A 16,319-nucleotide genomic window follows, 5' to 3' on the forward strand; every position below is an offset into this window, starting at 1 on the left:
GCTCCGGTTCCCCGTATGGGACAAGCGGTTCAGATGATGTGTGTGTGTGTGTGTTATAGATAATGATTTGGTTGTGAGAGGGAAAGAAATGTTGATGTTCAGTAAATGTGTATCTGTTCAGTTCAATGGGTGTTTACTCTTTCTGTACCTATAAAATCAGGGTGTGATTTTCAGTAACCGGGTAATGAGGTGTCTGAACTGATCTCTCCCAGTTGGACGGACAGCCGGTCCCGTAGCGGTTAGACCTGCTGCCTTTGGATCCGGAAATCACTGGTTTGAACCCATCTCTGGCTGTAGTAGCCTTGAGCAAAGGCACTTAGTCCAAATTGTCCAGTAAGTCATTTTACTCTCATTTACACAAACAGAAAGTCTGAGTCCAGATGATGAAGAGAGAATCACAAACTTTCAGAGAGAATTGATAGTTACTGCGTTTCCTTCTGACGTCGCCACACTCAGCGCGACTAACGACGATCCAAATGCGCTTGATTTACCACGGTAAGAACGTTTGGCAAATGTTTGCAAAAGTGTGCTCTGTGAAGAACGAAAATTAATTATGATATTTTTAAAACTTTTCCAGCTAATATTGTATTATAGGAGTCCATCTATTAATATGATATCAGTTGGTGTTCTTAGTTGTACAGAAGTATGTTGTGATGCTGTTACTTGTCCAATAGGGGGGGCGCTCTGGATGCGTTGAGGCACAGTGCCGTAGCCCTGGTCTATCTCATCTGCACCATCATCGCCGTGATGAAGACCTGGACCTACTGTAGTCACTAGCAGCATTATTAAATCGCCAGTATTTTATTGTTTTTAAACACGTTTGGAAAGTTTCTTTCTCTTGTGATTCTAAATTCTGTCAGACAGCTGATTGTTAAACAGTTTGTGAAACATTAGCTTTAACATTTCAAGCTTTATGCATTGTGGCTCTTTTTTATTTATCTTTGATACATATGACCCGGGTCTTTCATTTTAATGTATTTATGATAGTTTGTTGCTTCGCGTTTGTAATTTGATTGTGTTTTCAGTATTAACACTGTGTTACGGAACAAAACATAAAGTATTGATAGATTATCTAATAACATGTCACGGTATCAGTTGATCAGATGTTTGTTGTTTGTGGGTAAAACTTTTACATAGTTAACCGAATTCCAGTTGAATGTAACGAGAAAAGTTCTTTTGCGTTTCCACTGTTAGTCAGATTCTTTGTTCACTTTAATTTCACCTCCGACTACAAATTCCAGTAAAGACATAAATCTATAAAATCCAGATCGGTGGAAGACGTTTGCATAATAGAATGATAATTTTGCAACACACATAACGGCCATTGACATAATAAATGGAAATAATATTAAAATTAGTTCAACCACATCCAGAAATGCATGATTATGCCTAACGAGTTTCTTCACCTCTTTGGTGAATCTGGAGACTCAAACTTGTGGAAGTTCAGTCCGGTTCGGTGTCCTCCTCATCAGAAGTGAAGGCATCTGATGGTACATAGATACAGTACTCTTACATCTTTGTCAGAGAAATATATTTCAATGGTGTGATCTACAAATGCATCTCTTTGGATGGTGGGAGGAAACCAGAGCACCTGGAGAAAACCCATGCAAATATGGGGAGAACATGATCACGTGCTCCTTTGTCAAAGTGGACTTTCTCTTTTGCTTTTTGTTGTTCTATCAGCTTTCGTGTTTCTCTGCTTTCTCTAGGACCTCTCTTACGGGCAGGTTACACACATGGAGGTGAAATGTTAATGACGCATTTATAATAATTGTTGTAGTACACATATAGTCACTGTTTAAAGAACATGCAGTCATCATGCTGACACCTGTAACGTGTATTGTATTAGAGGAAAGTGCGCACGTGCCAAGATTATGTTTGCTTAGAAAAACATGTTATGCGAGTGTCTGTTTGAAGCCAATAAAAGGCGGAGACTGAAGCAGCACGGGGAGACACTCCGACCTCAAATGAGAGAAGGGGGATTCTCCCGTCGGCCGACGTCAATGCAAAACTGACAGCTGTGGTTCAGACTCCGTTTGTCTGAGAAAGGCCTTTGTCTGCCTGAATCCAGTCTCGATTTTCTTCCACACACATCTGTATGTCCACCTCCAACGTCTGGGAGACGCTTCTACTTTGCATCAAGCCAGAGTTCTTCTTTGCATGTTGCGTTGGTGTCGCACCATCTCACTGAAAGTCAGATGGGTTTGAACGACCATTTGCTTTTTTTATTTGATATATGCCTGAAGATGGGTGCAGTGGCGCAGTGGATTGGACTGCAGTCCTGTGGGTCTGGGGTTCGAGTCCTGCTTGGGGTGCCTTGCGACGGACTGGTGTCCCCTCCCCCTCCGGCCTTACGCCCTGTGTTACCGGGTAGGCTCTGGTTCCCCGTGACCCTGTATGGGACAAGCGGTTCTGAAGATGTGTGATATACCTGAAGACACAGGTGTGGAACTGAGTGGTGCCTCCTCTGGTCACTGAGGGTATTGCCCCTGTAGGTCGTTGCTTTGAGAATCATAATTGAATACATTTTTCTCGACAAAGTGCTGAACAACTGAGCGGATGCAATTAAAACACAACGATCACACAACTTTTATGGAATTACAGAGACTTGACAAACAGCACATACACAGAGGTCAAATTTCAATTTCTATCACACAAACTTTCTGAAAACAATGCAGCTCTGTAACACATGAAGCCTACAAACGGAAGGAACGATCACTGTCAGTGTGGATCCCAGAATGTTAAAGCATATATTTATTAAGATGGAATGAGCACCTTTCCCATTGTCTCTATTTTAGTTTAATAATCGAAGTCTCTTGCAATGACCCAGCTCTACGGACCATGACATAGTACATATGCACCAGGGGTCTGAGATGAAACATTAGAAGCTGAGTAAGAAGAAGCAGAAATACCGACTTTTCTTTTCAGCTAGTGGAAGATTAGTAGCAAGATAAAAGTCTGCATCACATATATATTCACACATATATACAAATATATACATAGCGTGCAGCACTCTGCGTTCGGATGGGTTGAAGAAGGACGCGCTGACAGCGTTCATTACAAACGGTTATTGGAACATCGGCACATGGGGAAATAATGCTCTTGGTCCAAGGATCCCTTTTTCTCAAGGACCTGCACCTCAAGCCAGCCTTCCAGCCTGCTTAGCGCATCTCAGTCTTTCCTCCTTTCCCACCGGCAACCACAGCCACCCCCTTATATTCCCCATAACGACCTGCGTGTGTATTTATATACTTTTGTGGGTCTATAGAAACACACTAAACCTCCTGTACCAAAGTGCTGGTTAATCTCACAGCTTCTGCAGCCATCACTTAAGAAATGGAGCCCAAAGTTCTTAAACTCCTTCACCAGGGGCAGCTGTTCCCCCAGGATGTGGAAACACAACATCACTTACCTCTGGTGAGAAGCATCACATCACATTTAGAGGTGTAACCTTCATCCAAACTGTGTCACAGTCATGTGCAAACTGATCCAGCGCAGTGTAAAAAAGCACATTGTGATGAGATGAAGAGGATCACAACATCTACAAAGAGCAGCAATGACAGCCTGGTATCCCCACCCAGCCTGATGCACATAAAATCCTGAATGAACATTGACATTTCACCCATGATCACCACTAAGAGAAGTAGAGACAGAACACACTCCGGATGGAATCTTACTCTCACACTGAATGGGTTTCACTTCAAGAAAATGTGGACACAGCTCTCGCTCTGCAGGTACAGGGGAAACGTGCTCTAACGTCCGATCATGGATGTAAAGTATAATGACCCCTGCTTACAGAGTGTATTTATCAGTGTACAGGGTAAAGTACAGGATAGAGGTGAAACAATGAGTTCAGGACAAGGAGACACACTGGCTGAAACCACTTTTCCCAGGTGGGGTCGTGGCGAGTCGGAGCCTAATCCAGCAAAAGAGGATGCAAAGCTGGAGGGAACACACACACAGGACGGGAAGCCAGTCCATTGGAAAAAAACCCCAAACACAACTCAACCCCAAGACCGACCAGAGAGCGGGACCCGGCCAAACCTGCTGCACCAACACATCCTCCTGGACAAAGGAGACAGACACACACATGCACTTTCAGAACCGCTCGTCCCATACGGGGTGACGGGGAACCGGAGCCTACCCGGTAACACAGGGCGTAAGGCCGGAGGGGTAGGGGACACACCCAGGATGGGACGCCAGTCCGTCGCAAGGCACCCCAAGCGGGACTTGAACCGCAGACCCACTGAAGAGCAGGACCTGGTACAACCCACTGCGCCACTGCGCCACCACGCCCCCCCCAAAGGAGACACATAATGTATTTTCTCAAATGTGAAAAGTAAAACACGGATCTGTGAGTGGAACTGGAATACAGAGGTGTGATGAAATACCGGACTAGAACTCTGGACCTGGACAGGAGAGCAAAAGACAAGAGTAGACAGGACAGGCACTCGGGTCTGGAACATAAACACCTATGGAAGAAGATGTCGGTAACAGGTGAGTAAGTAAAGCTGGCCAAGGAATCACAGTACAAAGCTGATTAACGATCAACAACCTGATTTTACTCCTTCACCCCTTTTTTTTCTACGGCTGGTCAGTAATTTGGGATCAGGTGCGCTGATGGGCTGGGTCGAGCTGGAGTGGTGTCCCTCGTGATCATCTCAGCTGTTCTGGGTCGTGACAAGTGCAGACTGTATTTCCAGGTAAAATCAGAAAGCACAATGCTATTCCTATTAATGTGTAAGTATTTAGCATTACCGCTGAATATTGAAATTCAATGAAAGTGTAGATTACAGGAATACCAACATGATTCACCAAAGCTCATGCGCTCTCACTTTGCAAAACGGCACGACGGCTGAAGGATTTGTGAAAGAGTGATGACTTTGTCAACTTCTCAGTGTCATGAAATAAAAATAGAGGATGTGTATGTTTCCTGGTGTTGTTGAGGATTATATTAAATATAGTTTCAGTTCCTCCTTCATCTGTGCTGCACACAGCGAACAGAGACTGAGGACCAAGTGGTGACACTACAGACGACAGACGGTCACACTCAGCGTTTTGACACACACACACACATGGCTTCTCTCCATTTATTCATCTTCTTGAGCTTCATCTTCTCCAGGGTACCAGGTAGGACACTTGGACGCTTTCCTTATTGTAACCATACGATGACACTTTGACTCAGGTTTGAAGAACTCAACAGTGAACTTCATGGACAAGAAGACAGGAGTGAATGAGCGCTTCAAGAAAAGAGGGAGAAATAAGTAGAGGCTGGTAACAGAAGTTCCTGAGATCGAGTCCTGATCCACAGCACTTTGTGACTATAAACAGAGGGTTTTTACAAGGTCTCTGATGTTTGTTTACATGGCAACAAGGAACAACAACAGACTATGGTGGCACAGCGAGTTGTGCTGCTGTCTCACAGTGCCTGGATGGTACGAGAGGACATGGGTTTGATGTGAACTCAGTCTGTAGGGAGTTTGCATGTTCTCCCCCTTTATTCATGGGTTTCCTCTAGGTGCACTGGTGTGCTCCCACACTCCGAAGACATGCTGTTCAGGTTCACCCATAGTGTGTGAGTGACAGAGAGAGTGTGTGTGTTCCACTGATGTATGGCTGAGTGACCGAGTGTAAGTAGTGTTTCTAGCAGTGTAAGTTACCGCGATGAATAAGGTGTGTAGGCTGATGACACTACATAGAGTTCATCAGAAGTCAGATTGGAGAAAAGCATCTGCTAAATGTGTTTCTATGGATTCATTCCTCCCACCAGTTTAAGCAATGAAACTTTATAGAAATACACAGAAATTTATTTTGGTGTTCTTGTCACATACAGTTTTATCGAATTTCAATTTTCAGTGCAAATGCTACATATTACTGCATTAAAAGGAATATCATTGTGTTTTCTCATGTAAATTTAAAAGGGAGTGTGTGCTGACTTCTTACCTTGCAAAGACTGCTTGGAGCAGAGATTTGTTCAATTTCTATGTAAAACGAGGTGAGGACTTCAGACATGAGTGTGTCGCACTTCAGTATTCAACAGGCACCTTTGTCCGAGGAGACTTCTATGTTTAGATTTGTTTTGTACCGTACTAAAGGGATGGAGGAGGCCAAGTTCTTGCAAAGTCCACCCTATTACACTGCCCGCTGCACCTGGTATATGGCTGGAAATGGGATCAAAGTTCCATCAGCAGTGAACAATTTTAAAGCACAGATTCGGGGACTCAATGGGATGATGATAATATGGTGTGTGTGTGTGTGTGTGTGTGTGTGTGTGTGTGTGTGTGAGAGAGAGAGAGAGAGAGAGACAGAGAAAACATGGGTGATGAAACTGGGAGCAGTAAAAAGCAATCGAAGGTACAATTTATATTCTCTCCTTGTGGGTAACAACTGTGTGAGGACATTAAGAAATATAGCAGTGAAGAGAGGAGGATCTGTCACCATCCCATGTTGCTATGGTCACCAATATAGAATCCATATGAAATACTGGTGTAAAGGGGCCAATGCTGTTCTCGCTAGTCCCAGACACCAGAGGAACTGCTCCCTGCTTTTGTCCGAGAGCAAGTCCACCAACATGTTCACGTCCGTGTCGTTGCCTTCGTTTGGAAGGTGTGTCATCCTCAGTGTCCACAGTTTGTTTGCAGCAGTTGCAAATAAACGCTGCACCTGAGTTCACCCATGATTCAAATGCACACTTTTTTTGTCACCACATCAAAAGTATTTCGCAAAATGTCAGGCACGAAAAACACACACACACACACACAAAATACAGAAGGCTGGATCATTGACACTCCAGGGTAAAATCAATGTATTTTCTGACGCCACAACTCGGAAAACGCTGAACAGACCAAGTTCTTACTTTCGAAACACAACTGCAATGAGAAATCTGTTTATAACTCAGCTTGTGTTGGAGCGTTGCTTTAACCACGTTGCCTCAATCATTAAAAGCTCTACTATGCCGATGTCCCTCTGTCAATATGTTCGCTAGATTCTGTATAATGAAGGTGTATGAAAACAGACTCTGCAAGGCTTTTAATTACTTTTAATTCTACTCAACTTCATGCAACAACAAAGTAAGAACTCATATGAAAATACCGGCAATAAAGAGGGGTGCACGGTGGCACAGTGGTGCAGTGGGTTGGATGGAATCCTGCTTTCTCGTGGGTCTGGGGTTTGAGTCCTGCTTGGGGTGTCTTGCGATGGACCGGCGCCCCGTCCTGGGTGTGTCCCCTCCAGCCTTGCGCCCTGTGTTGCCGGGTTAGGCTCCGGCTCCCCGCGATCCCGGATGGGACAAGTGGTTTCAGATGATGCGTGTGGAAATAAACGTTCTCTCCACAAGTGTCTATTTAGTGCCACTTATTCCATTCCAAAATACGTAACATTTCTTACTGATCACTAACGCTCAAGGGGAACAGACACAAGCTGTAAACACTGTGGAGCTGAACAGAATCGAGAGAGAATGACTTTCAAATGATCTACAGAAAACACAAGATGATGACTAATAAAACTATTGTAACAACCCCGCGTTACTGTTTAAGGAGGGAAACTCCTAAATGTAAATAGTTGCATTATGGGGAATAATGTGAAATGTGGGTGTGCAACCACTGGAAGCACGTCTGGGGAAAATGATGGGGTGACTGTGTCTACGAGTGTGTTAGAAGAGTTCTTGGGTCTCAAGTAGAGTGAGAAAGGTGGCTTGAGGTGCAGCTCCTGAAGGAAAGAGGGTTTCTAGACTAAGAGCATTATTTTCTTTGTGTTCAGTTAAATTGCTTGTGATGAATGCACTATCTGCATTCCTTTTCATTCTATTCTAGTTCACAGTGTTGTATGTTGCACTATTATTATTTTCATGAATAAAACTATACTAAGGCTGTGTATGGGGAGGAGAAATAAATTATTTTCCTAGTGGAGCAGCATCTAGAATGTTTGGCTATAGGTTGGAATCCAGCTCAGTCTGTATGCAGTTGTCTTGCGCTTCCTGTGTTCACATTGCTTTTGTCCAAGTGCTCTGGTTTCCTCTCACATTGCAAAGGTTAAAGGTGGATGGGTCACTGTGACTTAACCTTACTGGTGGGTGGATGGGTGGGGGGGGGCACAACCCTAATTCAGACAATTCCTTATTGATATTGAGTATTTTTTTAAATTATTTTTGATGAGCAACAACTATAAAACTGGGTCAGAGCAACACTGAGGTAAAACACAAATGCAGACATTATGAATGTTTGTCCTTATATAAAACGAGGACAGAAACCTTGCAGTGGAAAAGGGTGTAGGAATGTGGGAAAAAAGCTGAAAAAAATGAAGGAAAAAAAGACCATGAGACAGGAATATAATTGAAAGACAGCTTCAACATTATATTTCAAAGTGACACTTTCAGAATTTCTGGTCATTTGCTGAGAAAGTTTTTTTTTTTCTTCAATTTCCCCATCGGTCATGTGTATTACCATTAGAACAGTTTAATAGCAATCATGGCAAGCAACCCACTTCAGCTGAAGTTTATCCCCCTTTTTTTTTACCATATTTTGGAGTGAAAGTGCTTAGTATCAACACCAAAACCTGGCCCTGGGGGTACCTGCATCACACCTTGTTTCTAGGAAAGGTTCTAGCATTGAAAAGGTGTATCATCAAAATGAGAAAGTACAAAGGATGAATGCACTATTTCTATTTATCTCCCGTAGGTAACGGCTGTGTGAGAACATCAAAGAACATATCACAACCGAGAGGAGGATCAGTCACCATCCCATGTCACTATGATTACATATATATACACCACGTTAAATACTGGTGTAAAGGGTACATGTGGTCATCCTGTAGTACCATGGTACGCACTGACACACCACAATGGAAGGGTGACGTGTCCATCGCTGATGACCCCGACCAGCGAGTCTTCTATGTGACCATGAGGAACCTAAAGGAGGAGGACTCTGGCTGGTACTGGTGTGGAGTGGAGATTAACGGTGCTGTGGATGATGGTGCTTCTCTCTACTTAACAGTAACTCCAGGTAAGATGTTGCATTACAGCTTCCGTGATCCATCACTACCACCTGTTACACACTGAGGAAATATTACTTTAGAGTAAAGAAAACATTATTTAGAGGTAAAGTGGTTCACACTCTTACTATGCAATGAAAAGTGTCAAGTCTGAATCCCACCTTCCACTGTGTGCTACTTTACTATGCAGTGTTTATGTACAAATTGTCCAACTGTCTGTAGCTCAGTTTGCAAACAAAACACTGTAAATCACTTTGGAGAAAAGAAGCAGGTAAACAAATCAAATCAAAAAAGAAATAAATAGATAGAAATAAATGATGGAAAAACTGACATGCAATAACTGCTGTGATGTACACTGGTTCACATAGTGAAATGTGATCAATTAACAGGACTCTAGAATCACATTTCTACATCCAGATCCCTCTTTCTGTTGATGTTTCAGTATCATCCTTCACATGTGGTTCTTACTTCCTCATCATGTTCACTTTGTGAACTCAGGGCATCTCTGAGTACCACAGTGGTACTTCAGTGTTTCATTTTCTTTATATTTGTTCCCTACAGCTTATCTAGGTGTGAAGACTGAGAGCTGGATATCAGCATTGAGGGGAGAGTCTGTCACTATCCCATGTGTCTATGAAATGAGATATAAACACCATGTGAAATACTGGTGTAAAGGATTTAGATGGGAATCTTGTAGCACCATGGTACGCAGTGACTCACCACAGAGAAAAGGTGACATGTCCATCACTTATGACCCCGACCAGCTGGTCTTCGCTGTGACCATTATGAACGTACAGGAGAAGGATGCTGGCACTTACTGGTGTGGAGTGGAGATTAACGGTGCTGTGGAGGACAGCACATCTCTACACTTAACAGTAACTACAGGTAAGATGGGATTATTACACTTTCCGTTATCTGTCACTCCCACCTGCTGGATGCTGAGGAGACGCTATTTTACGGAGAAGAAAACATTTTTAGCAGCTGGAGGTTTAGTGGTTCCAACTGTTGTCTTGCAATCAGAAGACTAAGGGGTTGAATCCCACCTCCTGCTGTAGTTCCCCTGAGTACAGAACTTACTCTGAACTGTCATGTACACGTTGCTCAGTGTTTAAAAGAGTAAATAAGTGTTTGTGTGTCAGTGTACAAACTTGACAGTGTCGGTTGTTTTAAAGAAAAGTATCAGACTGACTACACAGACAGACAACGGACAGACTCCTTGTCCTCGTCTGGGTCATGGTGGTATGGAGCTTATCCTGGGAGACCAGTTTTTTACTGCACCAGTTACTGATAATATATAAATCTGATGTTCCATTTATTATGATGACATACAATTTCTGTGTGGCTTGGTGTTTTGTAGTCGGTTAGGCTTGGTTTGGTTATTTGTTGGTGTGTTAAATCTGGTTCAGTGGTTTGGATTTTGTCGGTGGGATTAGTTTGGTTTGGTGGGTGTGTTAGGTCAGTTAAGTTTCTTGGTTTCAGGGCACGAAGATGTACGGTGGCTATGCTGGGTGTTGTTCTCTGTGGTTTTAGGGTGGTGGGTGGACTGGGTCCTTGTGTGCAGCTGTTGAAAACTACGCACAGGGTATAACATCTTTTTCTGTGTATCGTGAATGAATGTAATGTCTTGCTTTATTAAATAGGATAGATCTACACACACAGACACAAATTAGACTGCCAGTAAAATGTGTGGTGAAAATTATGTTCTTTCAAGTGACGCTTCTCTCCAAAGTAGCTTCCAATGAACTCTATGTAGTGTTATCAGTTCACACCTTATTCACCGCGGTAACTCGCACTGCTAGATACGCTACTTACACTGGGTCACCAATCAGTGCACCAATGAAATGCACTCAGACAGCAAGACTAATCGCTCTGCCATTGTACCACCGCCTCTAAAAGTTTATGTTTTGCACGTCTTTCCTGCAAAATTTGTTCCTTATGACATGAAGAGCAACAGGAAATGTTTTTCTCTACAAAATATTTAAATGTCTGATGGTAACTCAGTAACAGCATATTGAATAGTTTAAATCTTTTTATATTCATTCAGAATAAGCTACTATGTATCCATCATAGCTGATTTTTGGTAAAATACACCAGTTCTTATTTATTTACAGTATGTTCTTAGTTTCCCTTGGAAAACTTGAGCTGTCGGCAATTTTACAGCGAAACACATGATTGTTTAAAGAGGAATTATTTCAAGTAGAGCTCCTGCTGCCAAAGTGACGGCAGAACTAAAGTGAATTTCCTACAGGAGGTGAGTTTCAAATGTAATCTGCTGAGCGTATTGACAGCACTTTGTAGCTGCTGTTAGACAGGAGCACCAGTCCTCTTATATTGTCGTTTTCTTCGGCCGTGCGCAAGCAAAACACTCGTCGTAGTGACACGTGTCCTTGAGTTGTGAACTCGGACGCAAATTGCTGTGACACCTTGTTGAGCGACTCATTGTTCTCTATTCAGTCATTTTTTTACCTGCGATTCCCTGTTACAACAAGAGCAGCTCCAAGTGATGTGAAAGCGACATCATGGTGTTTGTGTGGCCCCTGGGACACTGAACGCAATAACAGGAAACTGTCCACTTCCTGCCGTTTCTTTTATTTACATCTAAATGAAGAGCAGAATATTCCAGAAAGTGTAACAACAAGAACAACAGGGGAACTTTTGCACGTTTGACTGAAAGCAAGAACACCTACCGGTCCCTACAATATGAGTAACGCAATTATAATGTACGAAATGCAGTGTAATGAACTAAATTACTTTTTAATTTTAATTATTATTTACACGGGGGGGGCACGGTAGTGCAGCGGGTTGGACCGGGTCCTGCTCTCCAGTGGGTCTGGGGTTCAAGTCTCACGTGGGGTGCCTTGCGATGGACTGGCGTCCCGTCCTGGGTGTGTCCTCTCACCCTTCATCCTTACATCCAGTGTTGCTGGGTTTGGCTCCAGCTCCCTGTGATCCCCCCATGGGACAAGTGGTTCAGATGGTGTGTGTGTGTGAGTGAAGAGCTAAAGAAAAAGAGCAAAACACAGGACAGTAAATTAGAAAACCTCTTAGACACTTTGGATGATTTGTTTATGTTGTTCATCCTGAAGTCATCACACACACACACACACACACACACACAAAATCGCTTGTCCCAGCGAGCTGCAGCCCAGCCTGGCAACACGGGGCACACGGCCGAGGGGAGGGGGTGACACACCCAAACGGGACACCAGTCCGCCACAGGGCACCCTCAGCAGGATTCGAACCCCAGACCCACCACCAAACCCACTGCCCCCCCCCCATGCTAAACTCATAAACCGTATAAAACTGACAAAAAGGGAAGAAGACAGTTTTTACTGCAGCTGGTAGAAAAGCACCGCTGTGACTGTCGAGACCCCAGGAAGTGTAAGTTTCCTCTGTTGCTGCGACAAGTAATGTTTGTAAAAGCAAGTAACAGTTTGGCAGAGCGCAGATAATATTGACTGAACAGAGAAGAAAAGTAGAAATATAGTTAATGCTGAGTTGAGTCATTTTATTACCATTAGCTCTTTAATACAAAAAGAGAAGTAAAAAGAATAAAAAAAAGAAAATTTCATGTGTCATGAGCAAATGATGAATGTAACTTTAGTGCAATTCTAGTCGGTGTGGAGTTCTAGTAGCTACCAGCTGTGTGAAGAGCTTGGGGAGAGTGACCCACACACACACACACACACACACACACACACACACACACACACACACACACACACACACACACACACACACACACACACACACACTGCACAACTTGAGGATTCTCACCGCTCTCCCTGTTTTTGTCTCTGTGTTCAGGCTCCTCTGCTGTCCCACAGAAAACCACTGCAAAGACAGTCATCGAAACTAAAGGTCTGAGCTCTAAACACTGTGAAGGAACATTATGACAAAATATTCTGTATTTATATATTCTATATGTCTGTATGAATTCATACCAACAGAGGTATGATACATGATCACTGTATCTGTAACTGTACTGTTCCGCTCTTTGCAGCACTGAAGCTTTTTAAAACTTTATTAAACATTTAAATATTTATATCAATACCACACATTTTTTGGTCAGAATATCAGCGGTCAGTGAAAAATGTTAGCGATTCTGTATGTGTTTCTGCAGTCCGGTTAAGATATTCTGTTAAAGATGTCATGTGAGTTTTCATGATCAAGAACTAATATTTTCAAATTGATCTCTTACAGTAACTACACTCTCAGTTAAACAAACGACAGAAAGTTTGATTCCAGCTGATGAAAAGAGAACAGGTTGGACTTCAACTACAAACTATCAGGGAGGCTTGACCGTTACCGTGTTTCCTCCTGTTTCCACACTCAGTGTCACTGAGGACAAATCAAATACGACGACTTTACAGCAGTAAGAATTTTTACAACCGACGATATTTTCTTTATTTTAAGATATCTAATCATCCAAAATCATATAAACATAATTTTGTTCACTTTGCTGAAATAAGGGGGACCTGGAGTTCACACACACTGCCGATCTCCGTGGTGATGCTGGGAATTCTGCTGATTCTGTTGTCCGTTGTCATGGTTACCTGGATTTTGCGAAAAAGACACAGTAAGAAAACCAGTTTCTGTTTTAATCAGATGTAAAGTCGGTATGATGCATTTACAGCATAACTGTTGTAACCTGTTTTTATTGGGTGCTTCAGTTTTCCTTATTCGATGAAACTTAATTTTCAGCAAACACACATTCATTGCATTTTTCAGTCCAAACGTTTCAGAAAGTGCAGCTGACAAGTCATTGAGAGAAACTTGTACTGTTCCTGAACTGTTTACCATCACTTGTCTTTTCAGAGGAAACGGAGAGCAGCAACAGAGAGACAGACATCAGGTTTACTGTCACTGTAAGTGTCACTCAAAAGTGTGTGTGTGTGTGTGTGTGTGTGCCTGTGTTTATTATAGAGATATAGACTCAAGATGGACATTTTTCATTCTGTTCCTCTGATGTCCAGATTTAGTAAAAGTCCCTGTTCCACACTGAAAAAAACCTTTATTGAAAACAATTGAAACTATTTTGTCTTTTCTTACATAAATCAGCTGGACGACTGTTAATATAAACACTTGTTAAAATAAATAAACTGCTTCTTATAAATAACTGCATGGCTACAGTGAAGCGTGTGGTGTTTCTCTCACAGTCGACTGTAGACAACGAAGATGAAGTGACTTACAGCACTTTGGTTCACAAGAAACCGGCAGCAACAAGCAAAGTACATAAGGTAAAAGAGCAGTAGAACAGTGTAACTCTATAGTAACGTGAGACAGCAGTAACACATGGTGACAGCGTATGTTTATAGTGTGTTTTCCTCTCCAGCCCGCTGTGGACCCCAGTACTGAAGTTCTATACAGCAGCGTAGCTCGACAGGACACCCAGGTACCACTTGACATCTGTAGAGGCAAAATGAGCATCTGACCGGATTCACTGAGACCAAACTCTTGAAACACGTTATTTCACTCTGTGGTGGATGAAACTCAGTATCTGATGAGCTCAGGAGGCTTTCGGAAGAATTACATTATTCCTGCATCGAGAGAAAAAGGTTCCTCTCAGTCCCAGTTCCTTCCCTAACTACGAACGTAAAGTTCTTTCCGTCGGCACCTCAGAACATTCTAGACTCGTTACTTCGGGTTGAACAAACACCTACAAATGTGGATGTAAAGCACAACCGTGTCGTTGAAACGTGTCTCCTGTAACGAAATGTTCTCGCATCCAGAGCTCCGCATCCAGAGCTGATGAGGTCGTCTACAGTTCTGTCATAACGAAGAAGAAAAAGGTATTTTTCTACAACTATTCTCATTAAAATAAAACTTTATGGTTCTGATGCTGGTGTCGGCGCAAAAAAATACATAAACATATCTGCGTTTGCATTTTTCGGTAAATTGACTCACACACACACTGTCAGAATGTCTTTTAATGCCACTGACTGTTCTACTGAAACTTTCTGTATCTATATTTGATAGTCTTCAAAAAAAATCTTTTTCTCCTTTTTATTATTTATTGGACTGAACATATCGCTACACTTATATATGTATCTGTTTTCCTCTGCATTGTCCTCTATTTTCACACTGTCCGGGAGAAACACTGTTTCACTCCTATTGTATCAACATTTTGTGGGAGTGACAATAAATTCTTGATTATTTATGGACGTTCATGTTCTTCTGTAGAACTCCAAGGACCCTGGAGATGGACAGATGCTGGATGGAAATCAATTCTCCTATTTTGTTGGTTAATCTTATACAGTATTTCAACAGCTCCTTTGGAATTTTATGCTAAAGAAGTCATGGCTGTCAAGTGACCAGTACAATAAACAGTCCCTTCCACAACGGAGGCTCCAAAATATATGTTTTATAAACTAAACAGGCTTGTATTTCAGTAAAACAGCTTTTTTAAAATCTTTTATTTTTATAATTAACTAATATAAATATAATGAAATTATCTTATTGGTCTGTTACGTTCTGTGTATAGTTTATCCGACACTTTTCTCCAGAGCAACTTGCAAAGTTAAGTTCGTTGCAACTATTTACCCACTTTTATAGGAGTGTAACTTTTACTGTAATTTTTACTTTGCCTCCTCAAGATTATTCTAACAGGAGGTACATTTTCAGACCTGGACCCTTCTGAATCCTTACAGAAATAACTAGAAACATGTGATTAATAACTGTTAGTTACTGAAGGGACAAATCGACAGGGACTGGAGGACGGCTTCAGAATGAGGTGATGATCACATGGTCCTTCCTCTATTCTGCTGCAGCCACTGTGAGAAAAGCTCAAACACCCTTATGCCTGCAGGAAGAAAACCTTCATCTAGGGTCAAACATTAATTAATAACTCTGCGTGATGCTGATACAATTATAGAATATGTCGGCATCATCATAGTCATGCATAGAAGAACTTTTTTGTTTTGGTTTTTGAAAGCGCTTTTCTGTGTATTGGGTGACATCTTTATTTGTACTGGAAGCAATTTTATTTTCCAATTAGAAATAAGGTTAATGGGTGGCACAGCGAGTAGCGCTGCTGTGTGAGAACGTGGGTTCGGTCCCCGCTCAGTCTGTGTGGATTTTGCATGTTTTCCTTGTGTCTGCGTGGGTTTCCTCCGGGTGCTCTGGTTTCCTCCCACAGTCCAAAAACATGCTGTTCAGGTTCACCCATAGTGTATGAGTGATAGTGACTCGTGTATGGGTGAGTGACCCATTGTAAGTAGTGTATCTAGCAGTGTAAGTCACCTTGGTGAATAAGGTGTGTTGGCTGATAACACGATATAGAGTTCATTGGAAGTCGCTTTGGACAGAAGTGTCTGATTAATAATAATAAT

The 16,319-nt window shown here is 42.3% G+C and overlaps 1 protein-coding gene across 1 annotated transcript; it reads left to right on the plus strand.

Annotated features, from left to right (window-relative positions):
* Window positions 1–8,815: 8,815 nt before the first annotated feature.
* LOC114911230 (CMRF35-like molecule 8) lies at window positions 8,816–15,363 on the plus strand. The gene is made up of 11 exons (XM_029254517.1): window positions 8,816–8,999; window positions 9,550–9,863; window positions 12,303–12,369; window positions 12,796–12,849; window positions 13,192–13,363; window positions 13,461–13,567; window positions 13,807–13,856; window positions 14,148–14,228; window positions 14,324–14,383; window positions 14,721–14,780; window positions 15,172–15,363. The coding sequence occupies exons 1-11, from the start codon at window positions 8,816–8,818 to the stop codon at window positions 15,235–15,237; spliced, it is 1,215 nt and encodes a 404-aa protein (XP_029110350.1). The 3' UTR covers window positions 15,238–15,363.
* The last annotated feature ends 956 nt before the right edge of the window (window positions 15,364–16,319 follow it).

The sequence above is a fragment of the Scleropages formosus genome, chromosome 9 (genome assembly GCF_900964775.1).
Source record: "Scleropages formosus chromosome 9, fSclFor1.1, whole genome shotgun sequence".
Lineage (NCBI taxonomy): Eukaryota > Metazoa > Chordata > Actinopteri > Osteoglossiformes > Osteoglossidae > Scleropages > Scleropages formosus.

Coding starts and splice junctions, on each gene's coding strand:
- LOC114911230 (XM_029254517.1), top strand. CDS start 8,816: ATGGTACGCACTGACACACCACAATGGAAGGGTGACGTGTCCATCGCT. Junction 9,864..12,302: donor GCACATCTCTACACTTAACA/GTAACTACAGGT, acceptor ACTGACAAAAAG/GGAAGAAGACAGTTTTTACT. Junction 13,568..13,806: donor GATTTTGCGAAAAAGACACA/GTAAGAAAACCA, acceptor TTGTCTTTTCAG/AGGAAACGGAGAGCAGCAAC.